The 24,748-nt window shown below is 23.5% G+C and overlaps 1 protein-coding gene across 4 annotated transcripts in view; it reads left to right on the top strand.

Annotated features, from left to right (window-relative positions):
• Positions 1-570: 570 nt before the first annotated feature.
• The window catches only part of LOC129612573 (filamin-A), a 133,779-nt gene continuing 109,601 nt past the window's right edge, over positions 571-24,748 (top strand). For 2 of the 4 annotated variants that reach the window (XM_055526249.1, XM_055526244.1), the window contains exons 1-2: positions 571-1,276; positions 9,076-9,391. In XM_055526249.1, coding sequence (XP_055382224.1) covers positions 773-1,276; positions 9,076-9,391 — 820 coding nt within the window. In that variant the 5' untranslated portion in view covers positions 571-772. The remainder of the gene's footprint in view (positions 1,277-9,075; positions 9,392-24,748) is intronic. The other 2 variants (XM_055526264.1, XM_055526255.1) reach the window with 1 other exon arrangement.

The following is a 24,748-nucleotide window of genomic DNA, read 5'->3' as shown; positions in this document are numbered from 1 at the left end:
TTTTTTTTAAATTTATTATATTTTTTTCATAAATGAAATATGAAGCATACAAAATTAATACAACATATACGTATGTATGTATGTATATGAATACTTTTATTAATATAAATAAATCATATTTTAAAAAAATTAAAACAATATAATTTCTCTCTATTTTTAGGTATTCAATCAAACAGAAACAACAAAAAAAAATATATTGAAGTTACCAGAAACCAAATCAAAAAAATTTGAGCGGAAATAAAAACAAAGAGGGAAAGCTAAAATTACTCAGAAATTTTTTATGAGTGCATTAGAAAAGTTTCAAATTGACATTCGATAAACAAGGAGAAAGAAGAGAAACATCAAAAAGAATAGCCAGATCATAATAAAGAGAAACCTTAGTGCCAATAAAGAGAAAACTTATACGTGACAATATCAAAAAATTAAGAGAAAAAGATCTTTTAAGCTAATTTAATTTTAATAGAAATTGAACTAATTTCTATTATATTATTGTGACAATATTGTTAATTTAGAAACTAAATACTTGAAAAGAAAAGCATTTCTTTCTAAAAAGAATAATTATAAGGAGAACAGAGAAGATTATAAACATTACATTTTAACGTAAAAATTTATTTTGTATTTGCCAACAAAGCATTTACATATGAAAACGTAAAAATACACCAATAGAAATATCAACATCAAAACAAGCTTTTTTCCTCTCTCTTTTTTTTCCAAATAAACAAACAAAGTTCTTTTTACAACAAAAATTTTTTAATATATTTTGAATGAAAACATGTTTGGACGCAATAGTATGAGTCGAAATACAAATGCAATTACCGGTGAAAATACCGGCTACGTCACCGATCGTAATAGTGTTGGTGCAAATACCGGTATTAATATGGGATTATCACCAATGGGACAAAATCAACAGCAGCAGCAGCAACAACAACAATCACAACATCAACAACAGCAGCATCAATATCATTCACAACCATATTCATCATCAGGTTTAGTCGATGAAAGACCGCGTGCGCATACGGGTGTAAAAGATTTTGGTCGTCAATATTATTCAAATAGCGGTCAACAACAACAACAACAAATTAGAAATTCAGCAAGTGGTGTACAAAATAATAATAATATTAATAAAAATAATTCAAATAATAGTTATAATAATAATAATAATAGTAATAAATTTATTGAAAACGAAAAACAAGGATATTATAATAATTATCCACAACAACAGCAAGAACAAGAAAAATTATATCAGCAACAACAAGATCAACAATATCCTCAACAGGTGTGTGTTTGTGTTACAAATTACCCATTTATTTGATATAAAAAAAAATCGTTTTAACTTCATTAAAGAATTTATAAAAAATAAAACAAAAATTCAATATAAAAGTATATAATGGTTATGTATAAAAGTATAAAGAGAAATTTTAACATAAAAAATATATGTATGGTAGTACCTACTTGTAGGTATCTGCATACATATATATACATATATACATGTAGGTTTAAGAAGTTTTATAAAATATAAAATACAAACACAAGCAACGCAAAATTGTAAAAATAAGAAAAAATACCATGAAGCTACAGAAGTTAAATTTTTTATTGGATTCCAGCTTGATTTTTTTATTCTAATTTAAAATTAGAAAATTTTGGAGACTAAAATTTGTTTTCAATTAAGGAGCTTGAAATGTATAATCGTGGTGTAGTAAAGTTCAAGTGAAACACAATGTCATATCAAAGAAAAATAAAAAAATTTGTTACGTAGATTGTAAAGAAACAAAAAATTTTCAATTTTTGTTATACTTACTTAATTAGAAAAGTGCAGTAGTGCTCGATAGTGACAATGTAGAAGGTATTTTTGATATATCTATATTATTTATTAAATACTTAAGTATGTACAGAATGGATTATTTTGAAAGTGAAAAAAGTCCATGTCAAACACATATGAAATATTGCTGCGTTTGGGTGTAAAGGAACCAAAAATTCGGTTAACTGGATAGTTTTTTCGTTATAGTTTATTTATTTTGCTATCCAACAACAAAGTTTCAATTCTGACTTTTGACATAATGATTGCTTTAGAAGTAAAAGAGATTTGAAATTCCAAATGGACATAATTATGTTTCATTCCACATAGTACATTAGTGTAAAAATACATACATACATATTATTATTTAGGTAGATACGTATACTTAAATAAAAAATTTAGAATTTTATTTTTTTATTACTTACTTCTCGCACCTTAATAATCGCCTTTTTTATTACATTAATCTTTGAAAAGGTAGCAACTAATTTAATACTATGTCCTCCTACTTTTCTTTGTGTGAAAATGTAAACTTATTTTAATTATAAATAGTGATTTACTATTTTTCCAATTAAAATTTTAAAAGTAGAGTTTATAATTTGTAAGAAAATGTAGATGTCATTTAAATTATAAAATTTACACATTCTAAAAAAGTCATTTCTTTAGTCAAAATATCAATTTATGCAACAAGCTTACTATGCACGACAATATGAAAATCTACAAAAGTTTGAGAAAGTTTTTCTTATTTGATTCACAGTAATAAGCAGAACTTGATATTGTAATTTTTTATGTGGTATTGTGGTGGAACTTCATGTTCTTGACATTCGCGTTGTGTACTACTTACTGTGCATAAAAATATTAGCTACATTATTATCAACAAGTATAAATCATAATAAAAATCCCTATTATATAATAATTTTAATGATGTAACAGGATATTAAAAAATTTAATTCAAAATTTTTAAAATTTCAAATTACTGATAACAATATAAACTAAACCAACAAAGTCTTGAACTTAGTTTATTAGGAGTGCTTTATAGCAAAGCGTGCTAATTTTAATAACAATTTTAATAAAAATAATAGGTGCTATTTTAATAGGCGAACTAATACACCAAGAATTATTTTTCTATTACTTAATGAAGTAATAGTCTAAATATTGGGATTAATAATTTTTGAGGATATGAATAAAAGGGCATTTAGATAGTTCGATATTTTAGATATTTTTTTTATAAATTTTATGAATTTTTAGGCATTTATTATTAAAATGGAAAATCTTATAGGAAAAATAGAGTTGAATTTTATAGCTTTTTCGAGTTTTTTCGTTGTTTTTCAAAATGTAATTGTACTTATAGCTATAAATACCTTACACAATTAGATAGATAGATAGATAGATAGAAAAGGCAAAATTTTGTTAAACTTTAATACAAAATAGCGTATAGAGTAAAACTTCGTTATCAATAAGTAAATAAAGTTTGAAAACTAAAAAGAAAATTATCTAAGTACTTAGATATGTACATAAATGCGTAAAAAATTCAAGGAAGTTCCCTCTAATTTTAATTATTGTTACTAAATATTAATTTTGAATAAAACCACAAAATTTTTGAAAAGGCTATGCATTAAAATTAAGCGATTTGAATAAAATATGTAAATGAAAAGTTTTAATTAAAAAAATTAATACAAGTATGGAAGCTTTTATGAATCATGATTTTATAACTACATGTGCTTAATACCAATTTTTTTTATGAACAATTATATTATGCAATAAGGCATTGTGTATTTAACATACACCACATGAGTATTTTCGATAAGTTTCTAGATAAAATAACAACCAATTTACTATTCTTGATAGTGATAGTAATATTACAAAATATTTAAATATTAATGTGTTTTAACACATAAAAATGTTGAAAATATTTTTATAGAACTTATTTTGTTAACGCTTTAAAGATCAAAAAAGCAACAATATTAAATTTGGACCTTAATAAGAGAATTTTTCTGTGTAAAATCTAAAACAGAAGAAACTTTTGGAATTTTATATTTCAAAAATTATGCATTTTACATAAATTAGTATTCTAGTACATATTACTTAAGTATTCTTTTCATATTATTTTTTCAAAAATAAACGAGTACATAGGTGCCTATTTAATTATTTCTTTAATTTGATAATTGGCGTACTTATAAGTAATTGCAAAGATAATTAAGATTAATGAATTGTATGTTAATTAGTATGTTGCATCTTGTACATTATTATTTGTTTTATTATCTATCGTTTATAATTATTTTGATATTTTGATATTGGAATTTTGCCAATTTTTTACAATTCAACAATAAATCACAATTATATTCGATTTAAAATTAATAAAAATAATATTTGTATCCCAAATTCCTTTTTATCTTATTTTCAATTTTTAGTTTAAATTTATTGATACTTAAATATGCTTAACGAAAAAAATAAAATGTGAAAGAAGAAGAAAAATTTGATTAAATTCTTTTATTAAATACGAATACATAATAGTTATAATATGTGTATTGTCTTAGGCCAGGGTAACATAAAGTATTCGATTTATTTTATATTTTCAATTGTATACTAACATTACTGCCATTTAATATCCACTATTGTTACAATTACATTAAAAGTTAAGCAATAATAATAAATGAGTACATGTATGTGTAGGTAGCACCTATTGTTCTATAGTTGAACCACTATTTAAAATAAATATTTGTCAACTTAGTTGCAAAAATTATACATACTTAATATGTAACTACGTTTACGTAGTACTTAACTAAGTTTTGGATATCCTTTTCTATTAAATCTTCTTATTTAAAAATTAATTTATAGCAATATTCTTACTTAATCATTTCTATTTGCTCAATCTTGTTCGAGTATTGTATTAGTCATTCGGTGCTCCTTATAAAAATAATATTAAAGTAAATAAGTAAGTAATAAAAATTTTTTTTGCGAATTTTGTCATTTTGTCATGTTTATATTGAGATTCACTCCTTTTAGTATGAAATTCTTTAATTAAAGTGAATAAAGTAAAAGAAAAAAAATTCATCCATTCTTTTAATGTAACTAACAACTTGCAAATGAAATCTGAATCATCAAAACTAGGTATACTCGTATGTATTTACTTAAGTTGTGACATAATGCTGAATAATATTAAAAATTATAAAAATAATATTGTAATAATATGCAAAAAAAAAACATAATAATTTTTGGTTTGGTCATCATATTTAAACGTGCGCCTCATATTCTTTTTAAAGATAATTTGCTTAATACTATAAGTACATTAAATAAATCTTAAAAATTTAATTTAAGTAGCGTAAAATTACAGTTCAATATTTATTAAAATTGTTTTTTGTGGTTCGTGTCGTAAAATTTACTAACTAATTTTCTTTTATGCATAGAGACAGAGAGAGAGAGAGCAGATTTTAACTATGATTACTGAACTTCACTTTGAATCTTTAAATAAGGGCTTATGTAGTTGAGAAAGTAAAGAAATTAATCCATTTTAACTTTTAGTAAGCACACAGTATTTGAACAGAAACTAAATACTTATATGTTTTACAAAATTCTTTGAAAATAGAAACAGAAAAACTACATTTCGATCATTATTACTTAAGTATATTTTTTAAAATTTTCAAATGTTCAAATTTATTAATTAAATACGAAAACAATACCTCTCTTAGTATAAAAAGTAGATTTTGTGAAAAACAATATAAAAATAAAATTTTTACTACCTATAGATTAAGTAAAATTTGCATTAAAAAAAAAAATTCTACACTTAAAATTCATTCCCATTTTATTTTGCTGAAAAGTTAAAAAATGAAGTCATGGTTTTTATAAATATTATGACCGCGAAAAGGTGGTATGATGAAGTCACAGTTTTTTTTTATATTTTTTCTTTTTCCTTCGTATTCTTACTTTATATACTTACTTATTTTATTAAAAATCAAATATGAAAAATATCAAATAATTGCATAACTGTGTTACCTGAATTATAACTGATAAGGTTTCGATTTATTCGCGTAAAAAAATTTTTTTATTTTATTTTATTTTATTACTTATACCAGCTTAAAGAAAAGGCAAAATATTTACATACTTATTAATTTTTTTCGTAATCTACGTTAAGTATTTTTTTGTAAATTTTCTTTGCGAAATATTTTGGGTATGAAGGTAAATATTTATTTATTAAAAAAAAAAATTCTAAAAAAATTTTCTTATAATTTTTAATAGTATATTTTATGACATAATATAAGTAATTTAAGATTTAAAATTAAACTTCCTATAGAACGTGAAATTTTTATTTACTTATATTATAAAAGTAATGTTAATTTAATACAATTATTGTTTTTGTTATAAGAATATAAAGAATGTTCGGGTCAAAAATATTGAAATCAGTAATAAATTGAACAATTTGAAACAGTTAAGTTGAGTGTTATGTTTAAATTATCAATGTTAATAAAATAACATAAGTACTTACTTATTCTGTATAATTATAATTATTCTTAGTTATAATTCCTTCTTGGATATAATTCCTTATAGATACTGAGTGTACTTAGATAACTACTATCTGAAAAAATAAAAATCAATTCTATTGCTAAAGTGAATAATATAAGTGTAAATTAAATTTTAATTTAAACAGTATTAAATTTTACTATAGTTATTGCCTATTATTTTTTACTAATTTTCATAAATTGATGACCACAGTGAAATACTTATTAAAAATCTTAAATTAATTACTTAATTAAGCTATGGTTTTTACATTCAAGCGAAGTGAAATATAATTTTTATAATTAATCATTTGGGTAACTATATCAACAGAACTCATTATAATTATATTAAAAATATTACCAATTATGGACTTATTTAAGTACTTTAAAAAATAAATTCAATAATTCTCTAAAGAATTTCGTTTCAATTAGTCAGAATATTTTTTTCGGTTTTTATTATTTAAAAAAAATATCCACTTGATTTCTGTTGCATTAATTGGTTTAATTTGTTTATATTCATATACTTATATACATATACTACACTACATTCATATATATACATTTATATTATATATATTAATTACATTTTTTTATAGACTTACATTTTTGTGTGTGTGTAAACATGATTTTGTAAATATTTTAGTAATTCAAATGAAGAAAAATTACAATTCAGATGCAATGTCATTGTGCATTACAAGAAATATGTATATGGATGTATATGTAGATTTATACATTAAATATACACATACATAAGATTTCACCGTCGTCATTCTATACCGGTATTTTAACTGTTTATTTTTTTTTTTACAAGTTTGATAAGATAAGTAATTTTTTTTTTTTTTGGAAAATCAACAACAATTAAGTATGATATTTTTAAAAATAATTTTATGAACTTTAGATTTTGATTGTGAACCACAAAAAGATTTAAAATAAATTTAATCTTAAGGGAGAAAGTTTAATTAAATTTTTATTATATTGTCTCGATAGTATGGTTATCTTTTTTTGGTTTTAAATTTACAAATTTCCCTAAGAACTACCTTTGTATGCAAAGTATTTAATTATTAAAATTTTTGAGATTTTTAAAAAATTTTCCTCTCTTGTTTATATATTTAGGATTTCAAGCAAAATATTTATTACTTTCTTATTTGTATTGTAATTAAAATTTACATTTCTTATATAAGTAAATATGATTAAGTACATTGAAACAGCATTTTAGTTCCGTTGAGGAACTAAAATTTCTATAGAATCAAAACAATGCTTGTGTACATTTGCATAGGAGTGCAAATATATAAATATATACGAGTACTTATATAAATACTGTGAATGTTATTTGTATTTATAGGTATTTTATACGTATTTGAATATTTCTATGTAATATCATTGAATTACTCATAGTTAACTTTTAGAAAGAATGCATCCAAAAAATATTTTATTTATAAAATCATTGTTGTTTGAAATATATTAACCCTTTAAATGTTTACATGAATTTTTGTACTCCAAAAATAAATTCCATAATTGAGATATTTAATTTTAAAAATATTGTTTAGTTTCATTGGCTTTATTAAATTTTGTAATTTAGTTTAAGTTTCGGGAATAATAATATAAATTTCTTTACTTGCTTAAAATTTTATTCTAGAAAAATGCAAGGGGGAAAGTTGAGCATATTTTTATACTTGTATATAAGTATGTATTTTTTTTAGATAAAAATTCATATTTTTATTTGGATCTGCGAAATATGTCAAATACATTCGAAATTTATCAAAGTTAAAAAAATATGTCCAAATAAAAAACAGAAAAAATGTAAAACAATTTGGAAAAATTAAAGGGTTAAAAAAATAATTTGAAAAAGAAATTTAACAAAAATAGATTTGCCAGATCTAGCTCAGGTGAATCTCGAAAAATTTCGAATATTTCAATTTTATTACAATTTATTCGAAGAAAATTTCAATATACTTAAATTAAATTTTTAAAAACAATATACTTTTTATGTAAATAAAACTACTAGGAGTGTACACATTCAATAAATTGAATAAAATTTTATTCTTACTTTAAAAACAAACATTGAATTTAGATTTAAAAATTTATTTTCTATACTTATCACAAAATAAAATTTTTTTAAAAATATTGTTTTTGTGAATTGAATAATGAATAATAAAGGCTTCATGGTATTTTAATTTTTAATATTTAATTTTTTATTATAATATTAATTAAATAATAAATAAGTAAACATATACTTAAGTAAATATGTAATAAAATTAAATATATAATAAAAATTAGTAATGCAATAAATAAGGAACGTTATAATCGATTCTATTGAAAATCGATTAATTGTGTTGAATATAAGTAAGAAGACAATAACCTGTTAAATAAAGTGCCGGTAACTTTGTATTTAAATAACAAACTTAAACAGAATAACTATTAAAATTCTTTTGTTTTGAAAATAAGAGAAAATTATAATCTTAATAATCTTTAATGAAATTTTAAAAAAAAATCGTGGCTAAAAATAAAAATATTTAAAACAAAAAGATTAAAAATAAATAACAAATATATTTTAATAATAATTTGAATCGATTTCTAATATTAATCAATAAATAAAACATAGTTATATACATACATATAAGTATATACATATAATATTAAAATTGTTTTTCATATACATACATACATATATCATGTTAAATATATGAAAATGAATTTTAAAATTATCTAAGTATAAAAATATATACATACTTAACTTAATTATATTATATATATTATATGTATATATATAATTAATAACATATTGTTTAGAGTGCTGGTGATTTTCAAGAAGAAGAAGACATGGAAGCTGAACGTGATTTAGCTGAAGATGCTCAATGGAAAAAAATTCAACAGAATACATTTACACGTTGGGCAAATGAGCATCTTAAAATAATTGATCGTAGTATTGTCAATTTAGAAACGGAATTATCAGATGGTTTACGTTTGATAGCATTAATTGAAGTTTTAGCACAAAAACGTATGCCGAAATATAATAAACGTCCCGTATTTCGTAGTCAAAAATTGGAAAATGTTTCGGTTGCATTAAAATTTCTTGAAGATGAGGGTATTAAAATTGTTAATATTGGTAAGTAATATAAAATAAAACTTTTTATTTTTTCATTGCTATAGAAAATATTTGCAAATTTCTCAAATTTCATATACTTAATTTCTTTTAAGTTATATACATACCTATATATACATACATTTTGGTGTGAATACTTAATTAGTACTCTACGAAAATTCAGTATATTTTAGTACTTATCTATGTATATTGTATTTGTGTGTATGGGTATAACAATATAAAATTATTTTTATTGACTTTATATGGTTTAAATTTTTCTCTTATTTTTCATTTTTTTTTTACTTAAAATTTTTATTCATGTCGCAATATATAAGTGTTATATGTACCTATATATTTCTTATATAGGTACAAATTGTTATAAAAACAAGTATTTTGTGTCATTTGTATTTATTTAGCCAAAAAACAAAAACGAAAATACTAAATATATAAAAACAATTAGTACTTTCATTATATTCCTATAAATATATGTATGTACATATGTGCTTATAAAAGCACATGCACATTATACATGTTTTTACAAACATTTGTATATGTTCATATCATACCAAAGTATAAAGAAATTAAATATTTTTTTCTTATATTTGAATCTTAAAATAAATATTCGAAAGCAATAAATAAAATTACAGACGTGGTCATTTTATTACATACAATAATTTTACAATACATAAAAAAAAATATTTAGTATTTGTGGAGTTCAAAATTAGTTCATAGGTATTACTAAGACAATTTATAGGTATTTAGCTTTAAATATTTAATTCTAAAATAATTAAATCTTTTGTTGAATTCAGTCTGTAACTGAAAAGTTAATACCTACGCTCTTTCCCATAAGTTACTTCATTCTCTCATTTTTAAGTTTTTAATTATGTATACAGTTTTTGGGAGATTCCATGTTCTAATAAACTATAATTTTTGAAACAGCATTTTTAATACAATATAAACAAAGCACACAATGCTTAAATCTCTGATTTTTCTATCTCTATTTTTTGTATTTAAGTACTTAAAACTTTAATTCAACAGACGCACGTATTTTACTTATGAATATACATATATAAGCTTTATATACAGGGTGATTCTGAAAGATATATAAGCTTTATATACAGGGTGATTCTGAAAGGTATATAACAACATATACTAATTGTTAGAGGATCGAAAATGGGTAAAACATTTGTTCCGGACTGAATGCCAAATCTCAAGGGTTTCCAATTTCCAGGAATTTTGACGAATTTTCACGAAACATGTTGCTTGATTGTGTATTTTATATGTATCGTTGAAATACAAAGTATTCGAACTTTATTCAAAATCAAATTTTTACATTGCCTTATTTTTTCAGTTTTTTCTAACCATATAATTTCCTAAGGTATTTTCTAAAACCTTGAAGTTTTTTTAATAGAATTTTTCCCAGCTGCTTAAGCTTTAATTTAAGTCCTCAAACATAAAAAAATTCTTTATGGTACAGAAGATATAGCACAAAAACCACAAATATGGTGAGCCAAAAATTTAATTAAAATCAAACCAGATGTTGATAAAACAAAAATTAAATTAAATTTAATACTTTTATATACAGGGTGATATAACTCTACTCCTTTACCAAAAGTTTTGGAAAAATACGAATTCCTTATCCAAAAATTTTACAAATTTCTCAAAACAAACACCAACTTTTCCTATGAAGCTCACCTAATTCGGAAAAAATTTATGTTTTTCATCTTTCAAATATTTTTCTATTCAATCGCAACAATATACCAATTTTAGTTTTTGTAGAAATATGTTTAAAATTTATTAATCCCATTAAATTATTTATTAATATTATTTAGTAACTTCATAATGTTAATACCATGTCATTTACAAACTCCATTTTGTATAAAAAAAATTAAATTTTCCTATTAAAAAAATTGTTTTCCTATTAAAATAAATGTCAAAATTTATATGGCATGCCTTTAAAAAATCGTTTCAGCTGGATAATTTTAATAACTTCAGATGCCAAATGGTGTCTAGATTCCGAAAATTATTTTTTCAAATTTTTAAATTGCACCCAATGTCAGAAAAATGCATTTAAAAATTTGAAACCATATAGGTACCATTTCTTATAAAAACTGGCAAAAATTAAAAACCTATCAATTTTCTTTACCAAGAAAAGTTTCGAAAAATAATTTTTGATTACTAGATTTTTTTTTGTTTTTCCAAAATGAAAATTCTAGTTTTTCTTTTCAAAAATTTCAAATTTTTTAAAATCAATTTTTGTTTTTCAAATTAAAAGTTTGTATAAAATTTTCATTTAAATTTTATTATTACTTGTTACATTTCAATAAAAACATTAAATTTTGTAAAAAAATCCAAAATTAATGATAGTTGGTAATTACAGCGTTTAAAATAAGTAAAAATCAAAAATAGTGAACAATAGGGCCTTTAAAATCTTGGCATAGAAACGATTTTTATACTAAATTTTGTGTACCATAATCAATTTTTATTGTAAATTCATTTAATTGTAACTTAATTGTACCTGCACTATTTATAACTTTACTGTAATTAAGTATTATGTTTTTATCAGAAATTTGTATTGAATTTACAATTTTATTGACAATTATGTACGTTATGAGTGTTTAAGTGATTTCAAGATATGTACATTTGAGCCGGTTTTCAGAGTTGACAAGAATGTACTTGTAATGTATTAATACTACAGTTGGATATGATATGGGTAATCTATTTAATCAATCATTGTCTACATAAATTCATAATTAAATTAAATATTATAAAAGCAACAAATACCTAATGTACAACAAGTTACAACGATTTCTTTTGAATGCTTAAGTGTACTTATATAAAAATTAGTTTACACTATTATGTTAAATGTATGAATCTATATATGTATGTATGTAAATGTATGAGTAGTAAATTACTTTGTTGTTAATATATACATACATAAGAATGAATTAAATGATGGGATGTTGTCATTGCTATAAGTTATCAAAAATATTTTATGAGTTAATGTTTTTGTATATACAGTAAAACACGGTTAAGTGGAAATCGATCAGCCAAGAAAATTTTGTCCACTAAAGCGTGTTTTCCACTTATACGAATTCGATTTAAAAAATTACCTCCGATGTCAAAGAATTGAATTTATTAAAAACTGGTTCTAATTATAAGTTATAAAAACATTATTACCTATGTTTTTATTTTTATCTCTTAGAGTTTTAAAATAATTTTCATTTTTTGTAATTCGGGATATTGTTGATAAACCGCATCCATACTCTGATTGGATTTCCCTTCTTGATTTTCCATCCTTCAATTTTTTTATGATTTCTAATTTTTTTTCAATTTCTAATAACGTTCTTTTTTTTATCATTTTTGTATAATTTTGTATTTAAATTCTTCACTTTTTTAGTTTAAATTTATAAAAATGTAGCTTGCTTAGGTTTTTTTCCTTACAAATTCAAATTAATTTTAGCTAATAATATTATAACTTTAATTTTTCAACACTCAAAATTTGACAATGACAGAAACTAAAATATTTTGTGTAGCTACATAGTGTTGCTTTTCTTATTTTGTTGTTGAGAGTGTAGTTTTTCATTTTTGACATTTATGCTAAATAAAAACAGGGATGTGCAGTTAACCGAATAAATTTACATATTAAGTATTACATGAGGGAAAAAATATATGTGCAGATAAGCGTGTTGTGCACTTATCCGAATTCCACTTAAACGAATTTTTTTATATGAAAAAAGCGAAAAAAGTACAAGCCACGAAAATTTGATGCAATTAAGCGTGAAATCCACTTAAGCGTGATCCACTTAACCGTGTTTTACTGTACTCATTCAACAATATTGAATTTTGTGTCTTTACACAAGCACTTACTTTCATAAAAAAATTAATAATCGACTAAATTTTTGTTTCAACTTTGATAAACGAAATTTGTTAAATAAGTTCCTAATAATTTTTTGTTCATCAGTTTTCTGGTTAGGCTATGGCGAAAAGTTTTAGATTTTTATAAGAACTTATAAAAAAAAATAATAAATTATTCATATAGGTACATCCATGTATATGCAAGTATGTGAATTCAGTTAAATTTCATAATAAATTAAAACACCTTATCTTCCCAAGTGTGGTATATTTAAAAATTCCATATGATTCATTGTGCTAAATTACTCAATTTGATTACGTGCCAAATTGCTTAAAAAATTTGTTTGAAATCCAGTTACTTTAATTACTTTTAATTAGATAAGGCAGAACTTAATATTAATACTTAAAATTTACCTAAATTTAAAAACACAGTTCTAACGTTATCAGAATAATTTCATTTAAAAATTATGATAACAATTTGTTCAGCTTTGTATTTTAGGTACAAATTTACCTTGTATACATATATAATATTTACATAGACTTTATTTACAATATGTATACAGGTACATATTCATATAAACATACATGAATTTATCATCTGTATTATACTTATATTGACTATGATGTGACTAAATGTAAACTGACTTTAATTAATTCTGATGTCATTCTAAATTCAAATTGAAAATATAGAATTGTTTTTTTTTGGGTACATTTACTTGTGTAAGTATTTCAATTTTTCTGGTGGTTTTTGTTTTTAATACAAATTTTTGACAAATTAAAGAACACAATACACTTTAAATTATAAATTGAGTTCGTAATTGGTAGATATTATTTTTTTTTCTGAAATATTTATAGATCATTTAATTTAATTGCTGAGGACAATATTTTTGCTATCCTTTTGTTTTATTTTTATAGTTTTTCATTATGTTATGATATTGTGATTAGCAATATATGTGATTGTTAAAAGAGGTATAATTATAACACATTCAAATAACTCTGTACTATTAATTATATTTGATTATATATATACATATTTATGTATGTACATGAATATTAAGCCGCAGTGTGAAAACATATTATTATAATTTGTCATTTCGAGCTAAAAATTGTCTTAAATTCTTTGCTTCACTAAAATAGGGTTAGCGTATTCCGTTCAAATGGTAAGAACTTTCAATTTAAGCATTCAATAAATTTTAAATTGCTTACTTGACTTGAAATTGCTTACTTGGTTAGTGTATTCTGCGAAATGGTCAAATTTTAAAAATTGTTTTCTCCATAAATTATCTCCTTTAAAAATATTAAATTTTCAGAGTTTTAAATTACAAATTTCATACTTAAATTGATGATTTTTCTTAATTATTATTTGAGGATATAAAAAAGAAAATTTGCTATAAAATTTAAAATGTATAAGTATACATATTTATGTACATATACTTATTTGTAACAGGGTGGTAAGGAGAATAAATAAGTAAATTTTAAGTGGAAACAAGAAAAAATAAAATAAAAACAGCAATCATTAAAATGTAGGTCTTTATGCGTTTTATTTTTGCCAATTTGTAAAAATAAATAAATAAAATACATGAAAAAGAAACTCAATTAATGTGCTGTACATACAAATATATAATTGAACATACATAATTACGTGTATAATACAGCTCTATAACATTAACTTACATATGTACATATGTACATACATATGTAAAAATAAATAAAGAAATAAATAAAAAAAATTTCAATTTCTACGTATTTTTGTATGTTTATATATGTACGCATGTATGCATGGACGTAATTATAAGTTGGTATATATGTATAACACACTTGAATGTATAAGTATCTCTATCTAGTTATTTTATCTATAGATATTTATCTTTTTCACTTAAATACGTTATGAAATTCTCGAATATTATTGCCGGCGTTTATTTTAATCCGTGTAAAGTTCAACGAACCAAAAAACTGTTTATAGAATTATTGTGAAATTTTTTTTTTCTTATTTTTCATTTTCTTCTTCGTTTTCTTTTTATTTTTAATTTGTTTTTTTCTTTTTTTTTTTTGTAAAAAGAAAACAATAACAGAAAAATACGCGATCCGCGAAAACTGTTTATAATTTATTTATTATTTTTGTTTTACAAATACTGAATTTATATATTGTGCACTTTTAGTACTTATGTACGTATACGTTGTAATTTTTATGTTTTACAAAATATTCCGCTTGTTTTGCTTATTTACATAAATACATTAAATACATATGTATGTATGTACATATACATGTGTATATATACAATAATTGTGCACGTATTTGATACTTTTATAGAAACTATAATTTTATTTAACTATTTTGATCCTATTTAACAAAAAATTTTATAAAATTTTAATCATTTTGTGTAATCGTTGGAATAATTTTACAAATAAGTATATTTCTCATTACAGAGTACATTTTTATCTTTGATTCCTTTATCATCTTTATGTATCAACCAATTGACAATTCGGTTTTAAAGTCAAATTTACAATAAGTAACATAAGTTGGATTTCGAAAATTTGTGTCTGAATAATAACAAACACAATTAAATGGCGTTAATCTCTCAAACTAATTACATCAATTGAAAAACAGCATTAAATTACTTACTTATATTGCTGCTTGTCCTTAGCTTTATTACATTTAACGAAATTTCTTGAATATCCAAGTAGTTATGAATAAATAACATTTAGATTTAGGGAACAGTTTGAAAAACTTCTCAATGGGTAGGTATATGTAATTAGTAATTAGCACATTTTTCAACAGGGTGTGTTTAGATCAAGATAGGTTAAGATTGGTTACACTTTTATTTTTCCTTGCGATTTTTATGATTTCTAATTTAATACAGAAATACAGTTTCATATCGGTGAATCTGTTGTTTTTTTTTTTTAAAATTTTATGAAGTTTCATTAGTTCAATTCTAAATATGATTTCGTAGATACGAGTAGCTAAAGCTGCACTTATGGTATTCGATATTATATAATAACATTTTCATTTTTAAATTTAAGTAATTATTTTCATTGTAAATTTCATTATAAGAATTAATTCGCTATGACAAAACTTTTTGACATTGGAGAAGTACATTTATTTTTATTTATTTGTGATTAATTCTGGAGTAAAAATATACATAATTAAATACTTGAATTTAATGGTCTCAGAGAACAATTTATTTGAATTTATCAATAATTATTTAAATGTTAGTCATTTATCATTATGTAGATACACGTAGTAAAATATATACATATACACATTAATCTTAATGCATAATATACCTTTCATTGCATACGTACCTTTTATCATTATATACGTACACGGAACATACTTTTACATAAATACAAATTATACTTGTACATTTAAAATCTTATAATTCTTATTAAACTCTTGGAAACTTTTCTTATTACAGGAAAAACACGTGCATTTCTGCATAGTAATTACATTAATAGTTTTGAAAAATATTTTGATATCTCTCTAAAATTATTCTTATTCACATATCTACATATACTTCTGCATTTGTATATGCAAATCTTATATGAACATAATTATACATAAATATATAATTTTTTTATGGAAGTTAAATTATAGATTAAGATGAGTAGATGGTATAAGTATAAGGTGGGATATAGAATACTAAATAAAAAAAAATTCTTCAAAATAATTCACACATCCATACATTTAAGTATATGTACATATATTGTTTAGGTGAATGTAATATTAATTTTGCATAGGTTGCAGTTAATCATAATCCATATCATATGGTTCATTTATATATGTACATATACATAAAAGAACCTTAAGTGAGTAACAATATACAAATAATAAATTTTATGTTCTATGCATTTTCATACTAATTACTTACTTAAGCAACTTGCATAATAAATAAATAAGTTGTAGATATCACTTATTATGTAGAAAAAGGTTCATTTAATAACGCCATATTGAGAATAAGAACGTAGAGTGAAGGCTTTAAAATATAAAATTGTACAAAATTACTTAAGTAAGAATATTATTATTAAATTGGATTGAAGTTACTCGTAGATCGGCTCGCTAGTATTTTAAAAAAGAGAGAATTACTCCGCTTGAATGTTTACTGTTTAAGGCAAACAAATACTTATGTACATAAATTTAAATTTGAGAACTGAATATATATATACATGCTAAATCACTTTTTTAATGAACAATATACTTATGAATTTGAAAGTTTCATTTGAATGTCCTGTTTGTGTCATTTTCGCGTATATACGAGTACACAGGTTTTCTCTGAGATTAAAAGTAATAAATATAAACTTTATTTTCGAGTTTTAACTCGTTTTCGACGAAATCTTTGCATAAATCCATTAAGTCTTTTAATTTAAATAAGCATCTAATAAAACATGAATTTTATTTTCAATGAAATTAGAAATCCGCCAAATAATGCAATTATAATCGTAATGATAATAACTGTTTCTTCAACAACAAAATTAAATTTTAATAGTTTACATTCATAAAATGTATTTAAATAAATAAAATTGTATTTTAATTTTTGTGAAAGTAATTTTACATATAGTTTGGTATTTTACAAACTTGAATTTAAAAGTTTATTAATTTATTAATTTTGATTAATTAAGTAATTTGTTTGTGTAATTTAATTATTTTTAAATATTTTTTTTATTTCATTGAAATTCAAAAGAAAATATTCATACAACATATTTGAATAACATGTAAAAGTTTTGTTTTATTTTAAGTAATGCAATAATTTTTATTTAACTTGTTAATTAAATTATTGAAAAGTTGTTAATAGACAACATACAACAAATTGGGGTATGTGAAATCAGTGTACGATTATATCAAACCATTATAAAATTTTTGTAGTTTTAAATATTTTATTAAATTATACTTGAAATTAATTTCATTCAGGTTCATCACTTGTTGTTTTTGTTTTTGAAAAAATGTAATAAAATATTAGACGAAAAATCTAATCCTTGTTAATAAAAATGGGAGGAAATGAAAATTTTAATAAATATACACAAATTAATTTATATATATATAAGTATATGTGCGTACGTATGCTTATATGTGAAAGTGAAAATTGTGTTTTCATTACCTAAAAAAAATTGTTCCGGTTTATTTTTAGAATCCGTATATTTATTAGGAATTTATATTTTAGTTGTCTAGATACATAGTTGAAATTAAAAATGTAATATGAAATCTATATTGATGGAGTTTCGTCGATTTCAAACCGTTTCAGAGATTGCTCTCTAAGAAATTTTTTTGATGTTCAGTATGATGTGGTATACTGTCTGAGCTGTGAAATAGAAAATAAACATTTAGGTACTTGTAAAAATTCGGTTTAATTCACTTCGATTCTATGTTATGTTTGACTTGTTAATAAAAATACTTTGCGCATTCCTTAAATTTTTGTTAATTCTTGGCAAGCTTTTCTATGCTCTGGGAACACACGCATCGTTATTCATAAAATTACTTTATTATTCCTACAACTAACGGAATTTGTATGTCATTATTAAGAACAATGAATATTTAATTTCTATTGTATACGTATAAAAACCAATATAAATTTTAAAAGTTAAAATTAACTGCAAATAATGGTATTTTCTATCGTTTACCTTATTGTTATATTCAATTCAAAAATAAAAAAGTGTAAACGTCATGCTGATATTGTTTATGATAACGTGACATACTTAATACATACATAGCTAATTAATAATAAATTAACATTAAGTATAAAATTTATAATTACATGAATAAATAGAAAATATAAGGTTTGTTAATGAATTTTATTTATAAAATATTTTGTACTTATTATTAATTTAAAATTTTTTTGTTGGTAAATTTAAAATTATAAACTAATTTACTTACTTCTATTTTTAAAAACATTAGTTTACGTTTCTCGGTTCTTAAAAGTATTCATTTTATACACGAAATATATATTGAAAAGAAAAACCGCGATTTCACCTTCAAATTTAAATTATTATTTAAATAATGTGTATTGTTGCTTTATTACCGACAACATTGCATTAAATAAGGGAGGTATGTGATGGCATCAAATTTCGGATGTCAATCGAGTTTTCAGTGGCAACGCACTTCTTCGTAGTAAGTAGGGAAGCATAAATAAACTACTTTTAAAGAGATGTTGGTCTGTCGGTCTGTCTGTCTATGTGTGCACGCGTATATCACAAAATATTTTATATGATAAATTTTATATGTGAGTGACTATGGTGGAGATTGTTCAACTTTGAGTATATTAGACCCCGGGAACTGGAACTTTTTTCGGACCAACTTTAGATTTTTGCGTAAATAAAGAGGAACAATTAAAGCATTTCCTTAAAATTTAACATTTAAATTTAGGGTGTTAAAACAATGAACCTATAAATTTTTTGGAAATATCCGCGCTCGGAAACCAAACAAGGGAGCGATACAAAATTTATTACCATATCTACGAAGTCAATTGATGAAATTTCTGAAATATCTATCAGAGCTCAAGCTTTGGTTGTTACCGAAACTAGCTGATGACCTTTTCAGGGAATTCGTGTGGCGAATAGAGCAAATCTACTAAGAACGAAATTTACACTTTTGTATAGGTATGTTAGCTAAAGGTTTGCTAACTTCCTTAAAATTGAAAGAAAGTGTTCAAAATGCATTTTCATAATCGTCTGTAATACTTTCGCTATACTAGGCAATACACATTGCGGTCGGTTATGTGCTGATCACATCAATTCTTTTTTGTATTGTTGAATGGAAAAGTTGCGTACACGTGCATACCTATAAAAATGTTTAATATTTTGATCAATGTGTAAAATATTTTTATTTGTGTAAAATATTTTCTCAAAGAAGTCCCAAGTAAGGTAAGTGTCCCTATTACTGACATATTTCGCAACAAATTCAACTTTGGCGTGAGATATTTTATATGTGGGACACAACAAGTGATCGTGTTTCCGATTTTTTGAATAATTTGGATAATTGAGAATAATGTTTTTTATAAAATTATTTAATCAAAATATTTTTTAATTCATAATTTTTCGATTAAAGATGAAAAGAAAAAATGTTCCTAATATTGACATATCCGCAAATGTTTGTGTCTATTACTGACAGTTTGTGTTCTTAATACTGACAATGTAGTTTCATATGCTGTAATCTATATTCTATATATGAATAATGGTTAAAATGGTTAAAATGATAATATTCAATAAAAATGGAATAATAATTTAGATTTCTACGGATGTTTCATCTTATTTCAAAAAAAAATTAAAAATGAATCAAAATATAATTCAAACAAAAAATAAAAACATATTTTTTATTGAATTAAAGGTAAAAATATGTGAAATTCAGCTGATTTGAATTTATTATTACTGTAGAATGTACTTTTACTAGTAGTCTTAATATGCAACAATGAATAAATAAAAATTTTTAAAAGAAATTTATGAAAATCTAATTCGAAATTACATAATGTTTTATAAAGTATTATAAGTAATATTTGCTGCAAATATATTCTTATAAATAATACCTAAAATATGATGTACCATATCACACGAAATTATAAGAAATCATTCTAAAGCTGCTTTTTGCTTTAACAAACACTATTTATGTATTAAGTACGTAACGAGAGCAACCCATTGTTAATTTTTAGAACAACATTTTGGGTTATTAAAAAGGGCTACTTTTCTTATTTAAAGAGGGCCATTTCCGTTGTGATATTTGTTATGACGTTAATGTTTACATTAATTTTAAAGCATTTTTTTAGAAAGCGAATTGTACTGTTTTATTGACAGTATTGTATACAATATTGACACACAATTTAATAGACGAATATCACTATTAAAAAGCTAAAAAGGTCGTAGTCAGATATAGGTTTTCACAAATGTAATCGATTTTCATTCGACAGAAATAGTTAAAACAATTTTAAAGTATAAAGAAATTATTTTAATTAATTAAAATGAATCTCAAAATTAAAACTTTATACTGACACAATTTTGTACATAATATTGACCCTCTTTAGATCGTATTACTGACACCAGTTTTTAAAGGTAAAATACTCCGAACCTGTAGTAAATTCTTAGTGTCAGAATTCGGACATTAGAAAGAAAATTCAAATTCGATTTTAATTAAATAAATACGAAAATAAAAATTTAAATATTTTAAAAATGACGACATTTATAAAAATACGGATTTTTGACGTATTACTGACACATATGTCAGTAATAGAAGCATGGTCGAATTTTAGATGTTTCTAATACTGACAGAAATTATTTGTTAAAATTCTTATTTATTTAATGTTTTTACTCCGAATTACTTATAAAATAAGATAAAAAATAATCAAAATATTTAATTTAATATAAATACATATATTTTTAACCCTCAAATAAGTCAAAAAGCAATAAAAACAAAATCGGAAAAATTAAGCAAAAAGTATAAGAAATTCTCCAATTCAACCCACCATTGCTATGTCTATGGAAACAAAACTGATTTATGTTCAATATTTTAGAGTTATTTCAAAACTAAATAAAAGGAAGTATTGCGATAATTTGAATTAATCTAGAAATAAAAATATATATATATGTTGTATAGAGAAAATCTCTTAATAATTATAAAAAACCTCATATATGTCAGTATTACCGCCACTGTCAGTATTAGCTACACTTACCTTATATTAATTGTAAGATAATGTAGAACTAACAATAACTAAGTTACTATTGAATGTAAAAATTTCAGTTAACCTTGAAGTAACTAACTATTCTAATTTATTTGATTCAGTAAAGAACTTTATTGAAAAGAGTAGTTGAATATTGTCTTTGTAAATAATGGCGAAAATTAATAGAAAAACAGAATCGTTAAATTTTGACGTAAGTCTGATCTTTATCAGATGGTTTCAATCTGATATTTGTAGATTTGTAGATTGTAGATTGTAAGGCAACCGAGTGGGACAGGAGCATCCCCCCAAGCCACCGCAGCCATTTTTGACTTATTGTAGCCACCCCACTCTCCCGTCTATAATATCCCCGTCCCAATCACAAAGTCGGAGATATCCCTAAGGGAGTTGGACAATAGTTCCCGAACACTTAGGGACCCATGTCCAAGACAATTGCGGCGCCGAACAGCCAGTTCCGGACAGTCGCAGAGAATGTGCACGGCGGTCTCATCGCCACCCCCACAAAATCTGCACAGGGGGGAGCCCGACTTCCCCAGCCTATGCAGGTGGTACTTCACCGGGCAGTGCAAAATAAATCAACAAAAACACTACTATATTCAATCTGATATATAAACTGTCATCAGATTTTTTCGTATAGTTTTAATCTTAGCTTTTGTCGTATACTTATGCAAACAGTGCCATTAAATAAACATTAAATAAATCTTCTGAACTCAATACTATCAATTTCAGCTTTGAATCTAAAATTGATACAAATAAAAATTTTAATTTATTAATATTTTAATGATAATGGTCTGAGAATCTCATTTTCTGTTTAACAAATGCATATAAATTATACTTACACAGACATTTCTATACTTACACATGCATATCTATACACATGAGTGATAATAACAATATTGTTAATGGCCTTCTTTAATTCATTTCCTGTACAAGAACAAAAACAAAATAAAATTTGATCAGACAATGAATAATCAATGATAAATACGAATAAATAATTTCGATTATTAAAAATAAAAAACGCTGAGTAATTAATCAGAATGAAATACAAAAATGGATAAGTATTTAATTATTATTAAAAAAATACAAGCTTCTACACATACACATGTGTGTATTGAGTTTTCATTAATCTAAGAAATTCGAAATAATGTCATCAATCAGACAGACGCTTTAAGAAGGTGCTCAAATGATATTTCCTGAATAGTAAAAGAAACTGCTGGTTTATTTAAGGTTTTACGTAATTTTATATTTTATTATGATGTTGTACATTATTTCAAATCTAGAGGAAGAACAATCTATTAAAATTTTATTATTTTGACATGTTTGGTTTACTTACTTAATAAATTTTATGCTAATCGCACTATCAAGTATTCTTACATATATTGTAAGTATATCGATATTCATATTTTTAGAAAAACATTTTAAAAATTTTAATTTTTCATTCACTTCTTGAGTCTAAACTATAAATGAAATTTGTAAGCCTGTGCACATATGATAAAGAAAATATTTTCTAATTTAACACTGGGTAATTTAAAAAAATATTGCTGTTTAATCGTCTTCTTTTAAGAGATTGTGAGATATGCATATAAGCTTAGAAAGCAAAAGAATCTTGTTTCAATTACTTTTTCTATTCATTACAGACTCATTAAGTAAGTGGACTTATAATAAATAAATAGGATGTAGGAGCATAATAAGAAACTGGGTGTGGATTATTTGCAGACCAATATTTCTTTAACATATTTAGGATTTAATATGAACATTTCAAATAGTCTATAAATTGTTAGATTCCCGAATTATTACTTAAATTAGATAATGAACTAACATATTACATTTTTATACCCTGCACTTCGTGAAAGTATATTCACTTTGGTATGGAGTTTGTAACCACTTGAAGGAGTCATCTCCGGTATGTGCATATAAATATATTCTTGCCCAGCGTAAAGTTCTGCGTTGATTTGATCATTTTGTGATTCTATGCACGATAACTCAAAAACGAATAACGGAATCGGCATCAAGCTTTCACAAGTTGTTTCTTTTGTGCAAATGTCGGCTGCTATTGTACTTGGACCAATTCGGACTGTTTCGGACAGATCTGTTCAATTACACTTTACATATGTTCTGAAAATTTTAATGGAATTGCTGCACTGGTTCAGGTAGCTGTAACACAACTCCAAAAGCTTATTTTAAATATTCGAAAAAATAATAAAGCTAGATTCATGAAATTTGGCAGTCATATGTCCAAGTGCTGGTCACATATATTCCTGAAGTTTTGTTGGAATGACCTGACAGATTCGGGTACCTGCCACAAAAATTCATAAGCAAATTTTAATGATTTGGGAAAATAATAGAGTTAGATTCATGAAACTTGGCAGTTGCGGGTCTAATTATAGTTCAGACATATCCATTTATTTAGTTTCTATAGAGTGGTTTGCCAGGTTCGAATACTTGGTATATAACAATGAGATCTAATTCTTGATATTTTAAAAACAAATTTTAGGCTCAGATTGCTAACGTGCAGGGTATAATTCGGTCGCTTTATACCGACTGAAACGTTTTTACTTGTTTAAATTAAAATTTTTCACTTATTTTGAAAATATTTACTAACATAGTATTTTAATACGCTTGAATCGTTCTAGATACTCAATTTTGCTTTTATTTTTTTACTATTTCTTTTCAACGATCTTAATACATGCTGTATGTATGTAAGTATGTATAATGTAATAATTCTTAAGTATAAATTTTAAAAAAATCAAATTTCTCGGTCCCTAATAGCTGACTACAAAATATAAAGAAAAAATTATTTTTTGTTTAAGTGTATACTGATGTACATATGTATGTAAATATAAAACAAGTTTGTTTGCAAGTTTGTGTGAAT

The sequence above is a fragment of the Condylostylus longicornis genome, unplaced genomic scaffold, assembly GCF_029603195.1.
Source record: "Condylostylus longicornis isolate FDR11 unplaced genomic scaffold, ASM2960319v2 ptg000004l, whole genome shotgun sequence".
In the NCBI taxonomy this organism is placed as follows: Eukaryota; Metazoa; Arthropoda; class Insecta; order Diptera; family Dolichopodidae; genus Condylostylus; species Condylostylus longicornis.
Note: the sequence above shows the minus strand (reverse complement) of the source record. Positions and strands in the feature narration are given on the sequence as shown.